At 45.9% G+C, this 19100-nt stretch overlaps 2 protein-coding genes across 3 annotated transcripts; one reads left to right on the top strand and one right to left on the bottom strand.

The window, feature by feature from the left end:
* Positions 1-352: 352 nt before the first annotated feature.
* Positions 353-9564, top strand: LOC309684693 (peroxisomal acyl-coenzyme A oxidase 2-like; the record flags this gene model as incomplete). Its single annotated transcript, XM_082500558.1, has 6 exons — positions 353-543; positions 1689-1850; positions 2837-2942; positions 5813-6030; positions 7759-7891; positions 8816-9564. Coding segments are annotated over 6 exons (873 nt in total), but the record flags the coding sequence as incomplete, so codon positions are not given.
* Positions 9565-10649: 1085 nt separating this feature from the next.
* Positions 10650-19053, bottom strand: LOC309684694 (BTB/POZ domain-containing protein KCTD6). Of its 2 annotated transcripts, XM_082500560.1 has the most exons (3): positions 18659-19053; positions 13238-13346; positions 10650-12019 (listed from the first exon to the last, which is right to left on the bottom strand). In XM_082500560.1, the coding sequence occupies exons 2-3, from the start codon at positions 13262-13264 to the stop codon at positions 11333-11335; spliced, it is 714 nt and encodes a 237-aa protein (XP_082356686.1). In that variant the 5' UTR covers positions 13265-13346; positions 18659-19053; the 3' UTR covers positions 10650-11332. The 2 variants fall into 2 exon arrangements, with proteins under 2 accessions (XP_082356686.1, XP_082356685.1); XM_082500559.1 differs by lacking the exon at positions 18659-19053 and having other exon boundaries at positions 13238-13452.
* Between the last annotated feature and the right edge of the window lie 47 nt (positions 19054-19100).

Here is a 19100-nt window from a genome sequence, read left to right as displayed (position 1 = left end):
AATGTGACTTTTTAGATAGAACATAACATTTTGCAACTGGAAGCCTGAAAGGAAAACACACTCTGAACGAGGGCGGCCAAAGCCGCTGCTGGTTGAGAGAGACCTGAAAATGCCCAAACCGACCACAGTGTGCCCGGCACGAGGGCGCGCAGCGTGGCAGGCAGACAGCGAAGGCCAGGCTCGGGGAGCCGGGGGCTGCACCAGGGTGCAAGGCAGGATCCGACAGGGATTTCCAGCCCAGAAATTGCCCAAAATTTAAAAAAAAAAAAAAAAAAAAAAGGAAACTTATTCTGAGGGTTGCTTTAGAACACTTTCACCATTAACACTTTGCCTTATTTTTTCTTTCAAACAGCTCCATGCGCTTTCTTCAGGCTTTAAAGCCATGGTTACTCAGTACTGCACTTCAGGAGTGGAGATCTGCCTCCGGGCGTGCGGGGGACATGGTTACTCCTCGCTGAGTGGACTCCCTTCCTTGTATACTAAAATACTTGCCTCTTGTATTTATGAAGGGGAAAACACCATTTTGCTCCTGCAAACTGCCAGGTAACAATGCAAATCTGTTCATTTAAAAGCCTGCCCGCTCATTTATTCAACCTCTACCATTTCTTCTGCAAACCCAGCAAAACCAGCTACTCCTTTCTCACAGCGCCTTCTAAAAATACAGCTCAGGACATAAACTATTCATGTCTTCTGTCTAACAGGCACGGCGGTGTGTGGGAATCGAATTATCTCTTCTGTTTCTGGTTTGGGGACATATGCAGGTGCTGTTCTGCATAACCTCATTTTCCTCTCTGCCTAGTAGCGCAGCAAAAGCATTGCTATACAAGTTTTGCGGTTTATTTTTTAAGCAACCGACTTAACATGATATTGGTAAAGTGAGGTTGATTCAGAGAAGGCAAAGCTGTTGGATACTGAAAGCGGATGAGTCATGCTCCGGGAACACCGCTTTCCTCCGAACACACAGACTGACGATTATCCAGAGTAGATGAAGTACAGGAGAAAGAAACCACAGCTGCTTGAACTTTTAATATCGTGTGGTTTTACTAGAAGGAGAAAACCAGTACGCTTCCCAGGGACAGACGTGCTGCCACGTAGCTCTGTGCTTCCATGCAGACGCTCCTGTGCTCATTATTGCCTCTTCTTGCAAAATCAGTGGTGAGGTCAAGAGAAATGCTGTAACTTTTTACTTCCAGACCTGGTCAGTCTAGGTCATAGCAGAGATGCCAAAAAAAAAATAAATAAAGGGAGTGGGCAATGCTCTTTGGACACGTGTTTAGCTCCAAGAAAGAGTCTCATGTTTGTTAACATGGGGATCGGCGGGTAAGACCAAACCACCATTAAGACGCCCAGAGCATTACGACTCAGGCTGCAAAGTTGATAATGTATCTCATCACCGTGCTGCTGAGACTGCTAATAGCCACAGCAAGCTTCTTCCTAAAAATCCATCACTACGGATTGCCACAGCATTAAATACCATAGACAGGCTACCCCTGAGACCCATCGCAGATCGGTTACTGTGAATACCGTGCAACACAAAAGGTCATTACTTGCTCGAGTCCATTCTGGACCACTGACGACACGGGTCACACGCTGCTGCTCCTCACCCAAGCCCACGTTACCTTTTGCATGACCACTTGCTGGGTGGGGATCACAACCATACCCTGCTCTCACTGTTACCCTCTCCCCAGGTTCCTGATTAAGAGCTTCATGGCAGCCAGCACTGGCCAGTCCGTTCCGCCATCTGTCACCTACCTGGCTGCAGTGAAACCCGGGAAGTGTCCGGCCAAGAACGAGTTGGATTTTCTCAGACCAGATGTTTACACTGAGGCCTATCAGCACACGGCAGTCAGGTCAGTACGGAGGCTGGAGGACAGGGTTTCTCATCAGAAACGTGTTAAGAGCTCAGCTTCTTCCTTGCTTTAAAGGGAGGTAAAATAACAGAAGTTACACAAGAATTGAGACCATCTGCTCCTTAAAAAGAAAAGGAAGACTCACACAGGATTGACAGCCATGTCAAATGTTCAATATGAAGCTTTCGCATTCAGAACATCAGAAGTTTTTAAGCCACGTGCTACCTAACAGCTATATTCCATAGAGTTGATTCTGTACTGAGCTGATGGCACTATTTAAGTAAATCCCAGACCCCATCACTGAGTTGCCCTCCAGTAAAACCTTTAGGCAACCGGACCCTGTGCAATTCTATACAGAAAGTTAAGATTTCACATACCTGTGAAACTGATGTTTGTTTTCAAATAATGCCACAGCAAACACAGAGCCTCTCCTTGTGCCTGTGGCCTTCAACCACACATTCAACTACTCAACACAGATAAAAACGAGATCATGAGTGGTCTCATTGGTATTATGTGCACATTTATGGGTCATATAGGTGTCATCTCTGAAAACCAGGAAAACAGACAAGTCTGCTGTCATTCAAATCGGAGTAAAGACAGAGCCATCCTTCCAAAAGCTTCAGCATCAATGGGAGCAGAATTTAGATCTCTGTGTAGAAAAGAAGAAACATAAATGTAACATCTGGGCAATATTATCACCGCTTTATTTTGGTTTGCAAACTCTCCTTACACACACACAACCCAAGAAAAACTCAGCAGACCCCCTGGTAAACTACCCTGGAAGCTGAGAAGGCAGAAATCCTTCAGCACCGGGGTACTCCGGGTGCTTCTCCCGATTTGTATTTAGATTTTGCATAATCTAAGTTCGCTCATACTGAGTGAAGATAACTTCAAATGTCAGAAATGCCATTTTTCCATACAATCACACACGAGTCTGGCGTGTGGGCCGCTATATTCATCTACAATTTGCTTTTTCAATTTTCCAGGCTCATAAGCAGCACAGCAGCTAAACTACAGGACTTGATTCAGTCTGGAGTCAAAAAGCACAACGCATGGAACCAGTGCACGGTGCAGCTGGTGCAGGCTGCGAAGGTTAGCAAAATTTATCTGCTTATTTGACATTTCTCTTTATGACACAATATGCAACAGAAATGGCATGATTAGCTTAAAGTCTCAGCGCTGTTTATTGTTTTCTGTTAGCATCTAAGGGACACCACAAAGACCAGAGCACCACTGTGGTCTGCATGGTGGAAAAATAGTAGTAAGAAGCAATTTCTGATCTGAAGAATTTGCCGTCCAAATAGGCAAGTAGGGAAAGACTTAGAGGGAATAGAAATAAAAGGGAGGGAAAAAAACCCAATAAAAAACCATAACAAAACCCATTCTCGGTTATGCCACCACTACTTGCAGAATCAGGCCTCCCACATCCTTCAACAAGAAGCCACCACCTCCCGCTAATGCTCATCTTTTTATAAGAATCCAGTGTTTCTGGCTGCCAGAGGAAACGCCCCCCAAAGCCACCCTACCGAAAGCTGGTGGAGCCACAGCAAGGGTGAAACACGCCTGGTATTTCTTACCTCTGCTGCTCTCACTCGGAAAGATAACTGCAGGGAAAACAATGAAAAGCAGTGATAAGTGCAATGTTAACTACTACTGAAAGAAAAATCAAATCAAAGTCAAATTAATAAGAGATTCAACACCAACTCCCAGTTCACGTGGATTAGAGAGGCAACCAGCACACCTTCAGCTGTAGGATCAGGGCAGCAGCATCAGCTCCCCAAAGCAGGGGTTAGTTAGTACAGAACTAAGCAGAAAAGAAAGCAAGAGGGGAGAAAAGCCCTAAATTTTAATGAAAACCAAAACCACTGATACTTCAGTACCTCCAAAAACCAAAATTCTTTTTTTTAATATGCAATTAAGCACAATTCCTCAACAATTATGGCGAAGGTCATCCTTCCTTCCTTCCTTCCTAAGATGAGGAAAGGAAGATTTTGAAACAGATCCATGGCTTATTTTAACTTAATTCAATTTTTTTAATGAAAAACATCGTGCTGTAATCTACCGTTCAGCCAGAGCCAACCCAAACTGAAACAGACTTAGCAAGAAGCTCCTGACAGGGAAAAAGGAGCCCTACACATGGGTGTGATACCATCCTGGTGATTTCATAGCAGGGGACAGCCCCCTTGTAGTCAGTCAATTAGATTAAGTCCTTGATGAGTCAAACACTTTCTCAGCAACAGCCGAGATCCTTTCAAAACCATTGGAAGCGTTGATCCACTCATACCAGTAAGGAGAGTTATAATCCTTCAAAACGAGAACTCGCCGAGTACGGCGGCAAAGACTCGATCTCCGCAGTAGCGTTTTTTTGTGGTCACCTGTCTGCTGTGCGTCACCCCCCATTTTCAGTTATACAGACTCAGTGGAAGCAGCAAGTATTCAATGCTGCGAGCTTGAAAGAGAGAAGAAAAACTCTGTAATTGCCTCTAGAAATAACAGAGAGCTCCTATAAACAACATGACGACTTTTTAAAATTACTTTCCCAAGAATTGCTTAAATGTAAATATATTTTTAGTGGAATGACACCGAAGCAAAACGGTCCTATTTGAGACTACCTCTAGAAAAGGCTCCGCCCAGCGCTCCCCGAACACGAGCCTGAACGAACAAGCCGTTCCCTCCTGCACCCACCCACTCAAATGGGTGGCCAAGGTCCCTGGGCTGAGGAGCAGGGGAGACCAGGTGTCAGAGGGGGGGCTGCAGTCCAGCTCTTGCTGGGAAGGGAGGAGGAGCACCTAGACACTTGGACTAGTCAGAAACAAAGCATTTCTGAAGAGCCTACCACGTGCAGAGGGCTGGTTGTGGTACTGGCAGTGGCAAGTGTGCTGCTAGACTCTTCAGAAAACGGGAGGTGGGCCCCAAAGTTTCTTAGCTACTTCAGGGAGAGGAAGGGGTACCCAAACCCCTTGAGTTCCCCCATAACTTTAAAACCTTGATAGCCTGCTGCCTTCTTGGGGCGCTTCTGTATTTCCTTCTTACTCCACACCTTCCCTGGAGACTCACCCACAGGGCTGGCAGGGCAGCTACAGGAACTGACACAGCCCTCAGCTGAGGAGCTCAGACACGGGGTACGGCTTTGCTCCACGCAGGTTAATTGCTCGAGTAGACACCCAGCTTCTCAGGCAGGTTCTGCAGTCCACGCTGGCCTCCACGCTGCTTGACCGCGCCAGCAGGAAGAGCTGAAATACAGGTGTGCCACGCTTACACCCACCACCGGGAGGAGAACGGGACAGCGGGGGTGCGAACCCACGCAGATACCACCACCAACCACCACCCGCAGTAATGTCAGCACAAGAGCCACCCCCACAAAGAGGTGGAGTCAGCCTGCTTCACTCGCTCTGGAGCTCGGCTAGCGTTTCTCTAACTTGGCCCTTAGACTCTCTACTGGTGTCTGATCCAGAAATTATCAGTTTACTTAAAAACCCAAAAGCAAGAGGTAAGTTTGGTGGTTGTTCTGTGACAACGGATGCTTTCAGAGCTGAAGCCCTACAGACACAGAGCCCAACATACCACGAGCGGAAAGTCTTCAACAAAAGAGTTTTCTCCTGTCGATGTATAACCAAGATTCACTTGCCAGCGGTCAACACCCGCACACTGCAGTGTTTCCATCACACAAACTCTTTGGGGTATGCATCAAAATTATTTAGAATAAGTACTACCATGATTTCTGAAGTGGATTTCTTAGAGTTTACAAATACCACAGGGCTGTCTGACCTCCAATTCTGTCCTCTACTGTCACTGTAAGACATGAATGCAAAAGGCCCGGTCAACCAGCAAACGAAGAATACAGAATGGAAAAGTGCCAAGGAAATGAAAAGGTTTTATATTCTTTGTGAGAACGTTTGAGTCACTTGGCCTACTAAAAGTGTTTTGAGGTGCATTCACTGTTGATTGCGTTTGTTTTCCAGGCTCACTGCCACTACATCACGGTGAAAAACTTTGCAGAAACTGTGGAAAAACTTGAGACCAAGGCTGGCATCCAGAAGATTATGAAACATCTTTGTGACCTCTTTGCATTGCACGGCATCTTCTCCAACGCAGGATTCTTCTTGTATGACGGATACATATCTGGAGCGCAAATGGACATGGTCACAGCATCATACCTGGACCTCCTGGCTATCGTTCGGTGAGCTGCCCCAGCACGAGCAGAGATACACAGCTATTCGGTGTGTCCCTGTGACAGATATAAAAAATGGTGCTGCTGTACCTATGGCAACACCTCCAAAGGCAATTCACCTCACTCGGTTTTTATTTTCTTTGCCTGGCAGCACTAGAAATTGATTGAAACATCTACACAGAGTTCATTTTCACAGCAAAACAGACCTAAGTGTCCAGTTCCTCCGCAGTCTCTAAACTGAAGTTCTGTAACATGAAATCTTAAATTATAGATCAGGAATTACCGTTTGCAGGAGAGCAGAAGCAGGAAAACAGGTAGTCAGAGCAGCACTGGCGGGAGACAGCCACAGCAACTGATCACACGCTGCAAAATCTGCTTAAGCCGCAGCTAATACAGCCTACTCTGTTGCCATGGCTGAGTTGCAGCTGGTACCCAAACAGTCCTGCCTACAGCTAGCTCGGATGCATCTGCTCGGCACCATTTACTACTACGCCACTTCTGAGATATGCTCAGGTTTTAACTTACCACAAGGCTGACAAAGGCTTTTTCACAAAGGGTTCATCTTTCACTACTCAGAGCTGTTTGTTAAGAACAGATTAATTCACGGTGCAGAGAAGTGAGTTAGTACTGTATGCAAAATTCTGCTTAAGCCACCTGGAGAGAAACAAGCATACACCATAACCAAGAGCTGAACAGGACTGAGCCGAACAGCAAGCCTTTTCAGGGACGATCACAGAATTTGACATAAGCGGTAAGCTTAACATTTTTGAAAGCCTAACGCTTTGTCATCTCTGGAACTCATTGCAACTTCTCTGGGTTAGCCCATGCCTAGTTAACAAGAGTCAAGAATGGAGTGGGTATTTACCTGAGCAATTAAATCAGCTATTTACAATTAGGAGAAAGGATACCAATGCTTCCCAGCCTGTAACAAAAACCCCCAAACAGCCCTTCCCAAAAGGAACTGGTAGATGCAAATGCCAACATTTAAGCAGACCACTTTGCATCCCTGTACCTCAGGCGTGGGGTACAGACAGCACGACTTCCTACGCCCAGGACGATGGGAGGACAAGGAGAAAGAAACCACCTGCTGCTTAGGAGAAGATGCTGTCATTCCATACTTACCCTTACGCTCTCCTCTGGCTACCTGTAGCTGACTGCTGTCGGGTTGGCCCCTGGGCTAGATGGGCCCTCGGCGCGGTTCAGGGTTGCTTTGTTCTTACAGACGCAAAGACAGTAGACGACTTGACACTCCATGATGAGGTAATAGAAATACTTAAGACTAGACGAAGGCTGGAGATCAGCAAAGCGCTTCACATCAGTCTAATAGCAGCCTTATTCCATTTTGTAAGACAAATACATACAGCATAAGAAAAACAAAACAAACAACAACAACAAAAACAAACCAAAAGCAAGAACTGGCAGAGTCTGATGAGAAAACACCTGACAGAAGATTGAGGTCTAAATTAGGGAATTAGGGACAGTCCCCAGATGACTACAAGACCCTACAAATACCCATTCACCAATACAGACTGCTCAGGGCATTAGTAGAACACGGGGCTGAGGAATCAAAACAAGCAGGATTTTCCCCACAGCGTAGGCAAGGGGAAAAACTGGCACAAGCATTTTAGACCGAGGGACTTGGGACAACTGACTTTCAAGTTTACTTTTGACTTATTTTAATTCCTTACAAAGCAATACGTACTTCAGTAATATGGACGTCATTCCTCTGCTCCGCAGGAAGGACGCCGTTCCACTAGTGGACGCTTTTGACTTCACAGATAAGAGCTTGAATTCTGCGCTTGGCAGTTACGACGGACAGGTTTACCAACGGCTTTACGAGTGGGCTCAGAAGTCACCAACCAACAAGCAGGTACGGATGCGGGATTACAGTCGGGGAACTTCCGCATTAGCCGGAGCAGAAATTGCTTGCTTTTCTTTTAATAAAAGCAATACAGATAAAGTAAGTGGAATAAGAGCCTTTAGTTCTTAGTATCTCACTCTGAACAACAACCTGTGGTGCTCCAATTATGCCACCCGTAGCCTTAGCTCAGACATCTAACCCAACGAGGAATTACAGCCCCCAGAGTAGTAGAGCTTGTACCCAGAGCTGGACTGTCACGTGCCACCAACGTGGTTTTGTTTTAAACTGATATCACTGAGGTTACATTGTATAAGATAAGCGAAACCAAAAGTCTGTTTATGTATTATGGAACGACACTAGATGGCTGCAAGAGCCACTAATTGCACGGTATTTTCCATACACTGGTACTTTTACTAGTGCAATACTTAATTTTTTTTAATAATATGTTTAACCAGAAAGAGTATAAATGTTAAACAAAGCAATTTCATCCTGCGTGGTCTTTAGCACTTCACTTTCACTGCTTAATTCTTCCATATAGCGGAAGAATGCAAAATTCTGCACGATGCAAATAGCTATTGCTCTGTTTGAAAACTCATTTTGCCATAAGTGAGATTTTTACTGTGGTAATCAGCAACCCTTTGAAATTCTACAGCTGAACACAAAATTTGCCTTCAGCAAACATTCAAGTTCAAGCACATTTTTTGAAGTTACATAGTATGTGTTCCATTTGGGATGAGTATTGTGCACTGCTTATGAAGGACAGCACATACTATCGAGAAACAGACCTTGCATAGCTGAAATATCGGCTGTTTGGGGTTTTTTAAATAGCCTAGCTTTCTGTATTTCAGAGATCATTCTTAAGAAAAAAAAAATATTGCCTTTTCCTGCTTCTTAATTACCATTAATTCCCTTCCACATTCTCTTTCTGAACAGATAAGCCCAGCCTATGAGAAGTATTTGAAGCCGCTTCTTCACAACACGCTATCGAAATTATGAAGACCACGATCTACGGGAAGGCCACACATTTCCTCCTGTCCTTTGCGCAGCAGTACATTTATGAAGCATCAGTAATGACTAACCAGAATCAACAATCAGTTGCTTACTCACAGCTGCAACAAGTATGAAACAAGATTCTTAGCCAGCCATTTGCATTTAATCAGACAGAAGCCAAACAGTGCTGAGTGGTACCCACTGCTACGAGGCAATCTAAGCAGAAACAGCCTAGGGTTTGCTGCTTTCTAACCTGGAGTGTCCCGATACCATCAAAACTATGCCATTTGGCTTTCTTATTCTTTTTCTAAATCCACTATATGACAATTAATGACAAAAAAAAAAAAAAAAAAAAAAACCAACACAACACTACATTATGAGCTCCCCTCAGTCTGTTATAACTGTACAGTGCCTTAAAAAGAAATAACCAAAACACGCTTTACTGAAAAACACAAGGAAGGTAAAATTATGCTCCTTGGTTTCTAGGAACAACTTGTTCTCTTACATCAAGAAGTAGATTAGAAAGTGCATCTGTTTGGACTTTTAAAATAGCTCTTAACTCGCTCAGCAGCGGAGCATTCCTGGCTAATGAAGATTCAGACAAAGAGATGCCAACTCCAGTCTGCAGCACTTACTTTCCCATCAGCAGAGCTGCTCGTACTGTCTTTCTATAAATCTCGGGCTCCAATAAAGTGTATTATTTGGAATACTGCTTCTCTAATTATTATACTTCATAATTATGGAAAGGGCAGGCTGATCCAGGCCAGTCATTAATTTGCTAGTAAATGAAGTGTTGCAAAGAACATCTTGTGATTATAATTCAATGCCAGTTAACACAGATGTTTCTTACCACATGTTGCGGGAAGGAAACAACCCCTTTTCCTGAGTTTCATCAATTCAGCTCTCCCCCCCCACCCCCACCCCCCTTATAGAAAGAATAAAGCTCTTGCTGCCTCATATTACAAAAGTCAACCCCCCCCAGTGTATGAAAGGGGGAGACAAAATATGACAAATATACCTCTGAGACGGGCCTTCTGAGGGACAGACAGGATGGGAAGCTCCCACCTTCAAGACCAGCAGCTACCGTAGAAATCCAGACCCCCGGCTACATCCCCAAGGAGCTGTGGTCCACACAGCTGAGACGGCAAAGCAGATGTGGTAAGGAACACTTGGGACAGGAACTTCACAGGAGAACGTGATCCAGTCATCAAAACGGGCATCAACTCTCTTACTCCCAACAGCACCCAAGTTAGAGCATAACCAGAAATTCTTTTAGTAACTATGACAAAGTGCTGAAATGGCTAATCAAAATTTAGTAAAACTGCGGAACTTGAATGCCTTGACTTGAACATCATCAGAAACAGCACTCTACCATTAAAATTATATATGTGAAGCCACTAGATAAATCATTGACAAACCGGTTCATGCTACTCAGCAGCTACAGGTGTTTAGGCTCTTTGTTCCCTCCACCCCTATCCCTTCAGCTGCTACAAATACTTGCCATCCTTCTGTTAGTCATAATGCAGTTTTCAAAACATGAGCTTTTTCCATGAGGATAGCTGAATCAACTGATTAAGATAAAAAGAAACAAAGTACATGTTTAATGGACGAGAACGGAGCCCTAGCAGAGCATCTCAACTACTCCGCAGAATGGAAAAACAGGTTTTGGGTGGGTTTTTTTGTTTGGTTGGTTTTGTTTGTGCTTTAAGCATGAGAGGTCTAGAAGACAAGAAAATCACAAAATAGTATTCTGTATTTCACATTTTTATTAGCTTCTTTCTGGCAGGCATTACAATTGGGAATAATATTGCACCAGGCATTAAAAATAAGAACTCTACCACAGGGACATTTTGCATTTAGAATCCAATATAAATATTTCTAATCATATTTCCATGGCTACAGATAATATTTGGTTGCTTGATTTATATGCATAGAAAGAAACAGTTGTCATAACTGTAAAAAACTGTACTTATCAAGTACTTTAAAGGGTGGGATTTGTTTTCCTAGAATATTACAATACTGTTTTATGATTTAGAAACTAAATTAGTCTACATGATAGCAGCTTTTCCCCAACTGCATCTTAAATTCTGTTCGTTTCTTGCTCCCAGTGTTGTAGCATTAGACAGATTAGAAACCATTTAAACGGAGGTAATTTTAGCACTTTAAGTTGCGTCAGAGAATTGTGTTAATGACACAAAATACTCTATTGTACTAATTCTTCGGACTCCCTCCTTCAAACAAAAAGGTGTCTTGACTGAACAGGCACATGCATTTTTTTTTTCTGAACAGGACAAAAGGACAGAGCTGCTAGAGAACGAAACTCCCCCAGTCCTTATTGATAAACAATAAATAGTCGTATAAAAAAAGCCCACATTGTTGCTTTAGTCAAAATCCAGACTCTCTCGGGTTTACAGTCCAATTAAGTTGCTAATCACTGAAGTGGCTCCTGCGGAGTCAGAATCAGTCGTCTGTTTTCCGTGCCAGTCTACAGAAAGTCCAGTTATGCTCCACTGTGTTTTCATTGGCACGCTCGCTCATATGATGAACTCTGGTATTCCTGATCGTGAAGCCTTGCTTTGTGATGTACTCCATCAGATGGACTCTGAGCGACACTTCCTGGTGGTAATCACATGGCCCAAACGTGAAGGAAACCTGGCAGTCCCTGGTGTCCATCATATGCTTATTCCACTTGGTGAAGTGGTTTGAAATACCCTCCAGTAACGAATGGACTTTCGTCGTGATAGTGAGCTGCGTGATGATTACAGCCACGGGGTTGGAGTACTTGGAAAGCTTCCGGGTGCTGGACAGCTCCACCACCTCCTCAAAGGTATCCACGGGATACAGCGGCTTGGGGTCATTAAGACACTGAATCAGCGGTTCAATCTGATAGAAGTCCGCTTCTTTCCGAAGTAGGTCGAACTCTTTGAAGTCCAGTGGCAAAGTGAGCTCTGAGGTCCTTAAAAAGTTAAGAACATAACGGAAAAGTGGTCCATCTCTGTCAATAAAGTAATTGCCCTGAGAGTCCCTGGCAGTGGGGAAGTCTCCCCTGAACATGGCCCCGAGCATTGAGTCAGGATATCTCGTTAGAGTTGTGAGGGATGTCGTATACATGTGTCCACCCACATTTAGCGTGACTGGATCAGTCATCTAGAAAGAGAGAAATTGCAGAGTTGATCAAGCCACCACAAGAAGATTCAATCACCTCACTGACACGCATGGCAAATACTGTTTGCAAACAGGAGGCTCTGGAGGGAATCACGCTTCTCCCATTCGAAGCCTTTAAGCGGTGTTTAAACCCGAACAAATCCAAGCCACCTAGCAACAAGGCACAACTGGCAACTAGACAGGATGTTAACATTCAGAACACGCATTTCCAGAATGCTTTAGAAAGCTGAACAACTGAGCTACTGTCACAGAAGTAAGCTTTGCATTCGGGCAACAAGTGTTTTTCCTATTCTACAGATGGGGAAATGAGAACAGAGAGATTTCCTGAAGAACGAGTTAGTCTGAATGAGGCCCACCGGCACTCCTTACTTTCACAATCTGTTTCTCATTCTAGAACAAAAAAAAAGAAAGAAGGAAAAAAAAAAAAAAAAATCAGCTGAACAAGTCTTACGCCTCTCCCTCAAAAGAGGATGACAGTGCAAGTATAGACACAGGACCAAGAGCTCGCAATCAAAATAATCCATGCACTGCTTAAGAGACATCATTAAAACAAGCAAACAAAAAAGAACTTTCAGCTTTTAACTCTAAAAGGAAATATTTATTAGCAAATTAGCATGCTGCATAGAAGAAGGGGGCAGAGCACAAACCAGTTTGCATCAGCTTCCAGATAGAACATGAGGAAGCAAGACAGAAAGGAACATAGATCCCATCTGGCCACCAACCCTAACAACCAGGACTGAGGCCAGCCAGAGAAAAGAGACATATGTATGGCAGCAGAATGTTCAGAGAAAGAGAAGAGGAGAAAATTAAGATGCGTTTGTCTGGTTTGAAACATGGTTTACAAGGAAAAATATTTTTCTTTATAAATAAAATTACAAAGTCCTTAAAATTATATGCAGGAAACACAAACTACTTTCAGCCCTCGTGTGTTAGGAAAATGATAACAGTGATCTTAAGGCGTCAGTTAAGTACTCACTGATTGTACCTAGGAAATACGAATCTGAGCTCGCTCTCCCCACAAATCGCACGCAAGGTGAAGCACTCCAGAGAACGTAACTAAGCTGTTGTAACATGCATAGTTTTTCTTCTCACGTGACTGAAGCTCTGTATCTATACAAGACAGATCTGGAAGGATTCCTACCGCAGGATCGCGAAAGCCCTGTGGTACCGCACGGCGCACACTTACACAGACTCACTTACCATATATCCCCAGTCTCCATTATCCATCTGTTCAGTTACTTGAATTGTGGTACTCCAAGTTTAACAGAAGGCTGCTGAAAGGATACGCAATTCACCTCTTATTATCTCCCTGCAGGAAAAAGCACACACAAAAACACAAAACAGAGAACAAAACACGGCAGACCATCAGTACCTACAAGAACAACCGAGGGGAATGCTTTCTAATCAAAGGCAGGCTCTCTGCCAGGAGAGCATTCAGCTACAAAGCCACATTAGCAGGAGAATCTACAAACGAGCTTTTACCTCCTTCTCCCTTCACACTACCCACAGGACTGCCTCCAGAGCACACGGGTAATCACTCCACCAGCTGTCTGACCATCCCGGTTTTGTTAAGTAACAAGCAATGTGCCTCTGAGGATGAGGTACATTCACGAACAGACTACCTTTCACCTGGGAAACTGTGAGTACTTTGAAAGACAGATGTCCTTTTCCCAATTAAAAAAAGTTTATTTAGCCACTATTGAGGTCATACACATGATCCATTAATACTAGTCAAAATTCCCATGCTCCAGTTTCAAACTGTGCAGAAGAATAAATCAAGCATGAAAGTCAATGAACAGTAAGAAGAAAAAAAATTTCACTGCAGAATTAATAATTCAGTAGGGGAGAACTGCAATTGATAGCAAGAACATTAATCTACAAAGAGTACGAATGGATTTCACAGGCACATACACCCTCTTGGAAGAAATCTCTTCAGCGACAAGCCAGAGGACATCAAACACGTTTTCAACAATGCTCCGACAAAACCAATTTGAGAAGTGGTTCATGCCATAACTTCCCAGGAGATGCTGAACTGCTGACTTGCAACAAGGGAACTCTCCGCACGAGCACGGCAAGGGAAATCCACAGCCCACATTGTGCAACTTGAGGGGGGGGAAGTGAATGACCCCAGACACCAGCGGGGATTTTCCAAAGGCGGCCTGTCAACCATGCCAAGCCATGCACGGACAGGGAAGCCAGTCATCAGTAAGCTTACCCAGAGCCTGCCTCTCTGCTAGAATTGCTGAAAATTTAGGTCAGTCTGTTTTAAGTAGGGTACAGCTTCTCAGCTTTGTTTATTTTTACATCTTAAAGATCACACAGTTACCAAGACTTCTGCTCCCATCCTCTTTACTAGCCAACTTCAACACACAGTCACCCAGCTAAAAGCAGCACGAAGATTTAGCCAAGCCAGGGCCCTACACCCCGAAACAACTGCAGGTTCACAGTTAATTCCCAACCGAAATGCCCTTCTCATGCCTCGCAAACGAGGTCAGTCTCATTCACAACGGAGCAAGGCAGCACATCCCACCTCCCGCGGCTCTGCTACCCTGCCCAAACTCACAGCCTGGGCACAACAGCGTCCCGCAGGTCAGGCCTTTGGGGGCCGGCAGGGTGAGCACAGCCTCAGCTGCATCCCAGATGTATTACAGAGTAGGAAAAGCAAAATCAGTATATGAAAATTGTGAGGTCAGACAACAGAAGACTAAGGAATGCTAAGATACAGAACTAGTCGTACCAGGATCCTATTCTTACAAATTAGAGATGGAGCATGCCTCAAGAAAGCACATTAAAGCACCCCCCCACCCTGACAGCAGATAAACCTGGAATGCCAGCTCTTTTGCCAACCTCTGCTCACAGATCAAGAAGTGAATTCATTCAGGTTTTCTTTATTTGGAATTGTCATTCAAGTACAGCTCATCAACTTTTATCCATAGCCCAGACCTTTTAAATTCCAGCACTTTTTTTCTTAAGGAAAACATACTTATTGGTGTTATTCTGGTCAAGTACAACACCAGGATAACATGCAGATGCATTAAAACCATAGGAGAGACTGGTACGGGTTTCTGATATTCAAGGAAAACATTCACTTGAAAGTGAAATGACGCAGCCAGCCAGAAACTTCGCTGGTAATCATGATAGGAGAGATCTGCAGTTTTAATAAAATCAACTGGAATTATACATTCAGAATATTTCAAAGACAGACAGCTGTCCAGAGCTATTTAAAACCAGTGGACAGATACTATGTTATTTTGTTCAGCATCTCAGTCCACCCTACAGATGAATCAAGGCTCTCTTTATCAAGGAAAGAAACAGATGACGCCACCTGTCTGTACGAGGGCATGAACTAGTCTTTGTTCACGCACTGGTATGTAACACGGGAGTGAATAATTTACGAGAGCAATTAGCTGAATCAAACCCAGCATTCAACATGGAAGTGGCATCGAGAAGTCTCACCGACCTTTGTGTAAGAGCCCAGAATCACTAGGCACACACAAACCTCCCTGGCAAATCCAGTGCTGGAGCAAAATGCACATCAAGAGATGATAGCAGGAAGCCTTCCTAAAATGCCTGAGTGTGATCACAACTACCCGCTGCTTCCCTCATCAGCCTGGGAGCTCTGAATTTCTACACAACTTCACATGCGAAAAAAGCTCTGTTCAGGTACGACCTGAGCTAAGGACTAGCAAACCACATCACAACAAGGGCAGGGACGTATGCCCTTCATGCCGTATATCCTTTCAATGATGCTTTAAATCCTTCCTGAATGAAATACAGCGATGCATCCGTGGAGGTGGGCAGACACTCATACCCCAGGATGGGCAGCCTCGAGCCAGCTCTTGTCCCTGTGTCACACAACACACTGCACCCAAGGACAGCCTCGCTAACGTGGCTACTCGCACCCAGAGAGCAGAGAACAGGTGACACACAGCCGTATCCCAAGACAGTATGCCTTTAATAACCATAAGAAATACTTATTTAAGATGAAACTCAGCCAGACAAACTGCTGACACCATTTAAGCCAAAAAAGGACGTTGTTCTGTGGTGAGAGCAGAAGTGCACAGACTGTGTCAAACCACAGTCCTGCTTTCGTTAAGCTGCTTCTGCGAGCAGGGAGACGATCTACACCATTAAGATGGTCATCACAGCTGCTGCCGTAGCCTAGCACCAAGCACATCCAAAACCAGAAAGGCACAATGAGAGGCAAGTACCTTTGAAGAAAAGCACTCAAGTCATCATTTTATACTTAACACACCAAATTGGATGCCTGCATTTATAAAATGCTCACCCTTATTTCATATATTATGACTCAGAGGATTACAAGGCTATTTACCAGCAACACTACTGGAACAGGTCGTCCCATTAACTTCAGCAGGGCTTCTACCAGAACAGAGCTGCTAACGTGCAACCATTTTGCAAGCTGAAATTCAGAGAAAGTAAATGACAGTCAGCTGAACATCTCCATCTGCGAAGACACACACACACACACGTGGGCTCAGGACAGGCCCAGGGGATGCCAGTAGCACTGCCAAGCGTTTGCACTGCTGGGACCACGTGCACTACATTTGGTCAAGGGAACAGGGCTACACACTTCACCTGGGGAAAATCATAGAGTTTGTGTCATACGTGGTTACTTAAAGGAGGAGCAGAATACACCTAACAGTTAAAAGTCCAGAGGCACACGCACCACTTGATTTGCTCTACATGTTTTTCATCTAGTTTTTCCGACAAAAGAATGAAAGGATTTACTTGTGGCACTAGTCTTTAATGGGCAGTTTGGTTTCAGTATTACAACACAAGCTGTTTAACCTCCCCACAAACTGTTTAACCTCAATAGTTACCTTGGATTTCTAGGTCAACATAGAGTTGGCAGGAATTCTACCAATGGCAACTTAAAAATTAAAAAAGAGCAAAGCTAGCACTGTATTCATACAGATAAATATACTTGGTATTTCAAGATACTCACCCACTTAGCAAGCTCCCTGTCTCTCACAGTTACATCTCCAAAGATGAGAAAAAGAAACTCCTGCCCTCAGCACAGTTATGCTGCACCTGGACAACCTCTCTGTTACCCAGCCAGTCATAACATTTGAAAGGCAAGGTTTTATTGTAAATCATTATTGGTGACTCACCTGAACTGACAAAAACTAAGCTAGCACTAGTGATGGCTGTACTCCACCAAACTGTACAGCGAGATGATAGTCTGCAGAGCGAACTCACGAGGCTCCAGCAACGTGCTACCGTAACCAAAGGAGCAAGGAGGAGGCAAGCTCTTAAAACAACCGTTTACCGAAACTTCTGGTAATTCAGCAGATCAGCTTCACTAAAGAAAGCATCCATCACCTTCTACATATGCCAGATTTATAATGACTAATACAGTTTATTAAAAATTAACTTAGTTCTTGCTTTTCTTTAGTTGCTTTTTACTAATACTTAGTCTTCACCTCAGGCAGGAGGGGAAAACGCTCACACCAGCCACTCAGCATTTTCACTTCTTTATGTCTAATTGCTTCACTATAATTTCCGAGCTCTTGAAGTTTCCTTTCCTCCCCTGAGGAGCTCTACAACATCCCGGTTTAAGTCCAGGTTCCAAATTTTTATTTTAATTGCTACTTGTCTGAAGAACCCACATCACGATATCACTTTGACCCTCCTCTCACAACAGCCAAAGGAAGACACTTCTATCTAGCCTTGTCTTGCTGGCCCTGTGCTGCTGAAGCAACCCAAGGCACCCAGGCTTTCAGCACCCATGACAACAGCTGGGTTTTACCCATGTACTTTGCTCCTGTGAAACTAACTAGTAGTTGTCTGCATGTGGAAACGTGTCTCCAACAGCTTTGGAAGAAGGCTGGTGTCAGAAACACTGAGCCTCCCTGCACCCACCAATGGGGCTCCGCACGTGCATGGACCAAGGACCAAGAGCAAGACAGGGTCCGAAATCCTCCCTGCGAGCTCAGGCCAGTGAGGAGCCCAGGCCTGCAGCGGGAACCGGGAAGTGCTGGTTTCCATCACAGAGAAGCCAGCAAACTGACAGTGGAAGAACTCTCCCCAGGATCACAATGATTCAGCAAAGATGCTGGAAATGAACCCAGACATTTTGCCTGCCCCCCGCAAGTGACTCAAGAGCCCAGACTCTCACCCCCACCCCAAAACAGTGCTGCAGCTCTGCCTCCTCTCCTGGGTGGGGCAGGAGGACCCGCTCCCCTCCCCACGTGGGGCAAGACCCACGTACCCCAGATGGTCCCTGCCAGAGGTCACCGCCGGGCACTCCGGCTCCCGCCCCGCTCTTTCCCCCAGCCCAACCGGGAACAGGACCCGGGCACCACTGTCCCATCCCCACCCTAACACCGGGGACCACGCATCCTGCCCGCGGCCCTCCCCCGCCCCCGAAAAGGCCCCGGGAGCCCAGCCCCGCGCCCTGCCCCTCACGCCCGCCTGGGACGCGGCCATCCTGCCTTAACACGGTCCCCCACAGAGGGTAGGGACACCCCGCCCCGGGCCCCAAGTGCCCGGCCCCTCAGCGCTCTCCCGAACCAGGGCAGGCCCAGGGCACTCGGCCTCGCACCCCCCCGCCCCGAGGCGGCCCGGCCCAGCCCAGCCCGGCCCGGCCCAGGCACTCACGGGCGCAGCTCCCGGCGCTGAGGCAAAGGCCGGCGGCGGCGGGGACGACTGAGCGAGAGCCCGGGGTTGAGCCGCCGGCGCGGACGGGGGCGGAGCGAGGGTGTGTCCTAACCAAGCCACGCCCCATGCCACGCCCTCTCCGGTCGGGGTTGGGGAGGGGCGGGCGCCGCCGCCGTTCACCTCAGGGCCACCAGCCGGGTGCCCGCGCTCGGCGCCCGCCTCGGCCTCACCGCGGGGGTTGGGAAGGGCCCGGCCCGGGCAACCCCGTCGCCAAAAGGCGAAGCCGTGGCCGCGGGCGGCGCGCTTGAACCCCAGCCACGCGCCTCCCCGTCAACGCCGGGCGGGCGCACGGCTGTTCCCGGCAGGCCCAATCGCCGCCGCGGGTACCGGAAGTGGCGTGTAAGCGCCGCGCCGCCACCGTCGCGCGCGCCGGTTCTCGCGA

The sequence above is a fragment of the Vanellus vanellus genome (genome assembly GCF_965231255.1).
Source record: "Vanellus vanellus genome assembly, contig: HAP1_SCAFFOLD_433, whole genome shotgun sequence".
Lineage (NCBI taxonomy): Eukaryota > Metazoa > Chordata > Aves > Charadriiformes > Charadriidae > Vanellus > Vanellus vanellus.
Note: the sequence above shows the minus strand (reverse complement) of the source record. Positions and strands in the feature narration are given on the sequence as shown.

Bases quoted from the DNA above. Each gene is read 5' to 3' on its own strand.
- LOC309684694 (XM_082500560.1), bottom strand. From the start codon at position 13,264: ATGGATAATGGAGACTGGGGATATATG. The intron at 12,020-13,237 runs GTAAGTGAGTCT...CTCTCTTTCTAG, and splicing joins ATGGAGACTGGGGATATATG to ATGACTGATCCAGTCACGCT.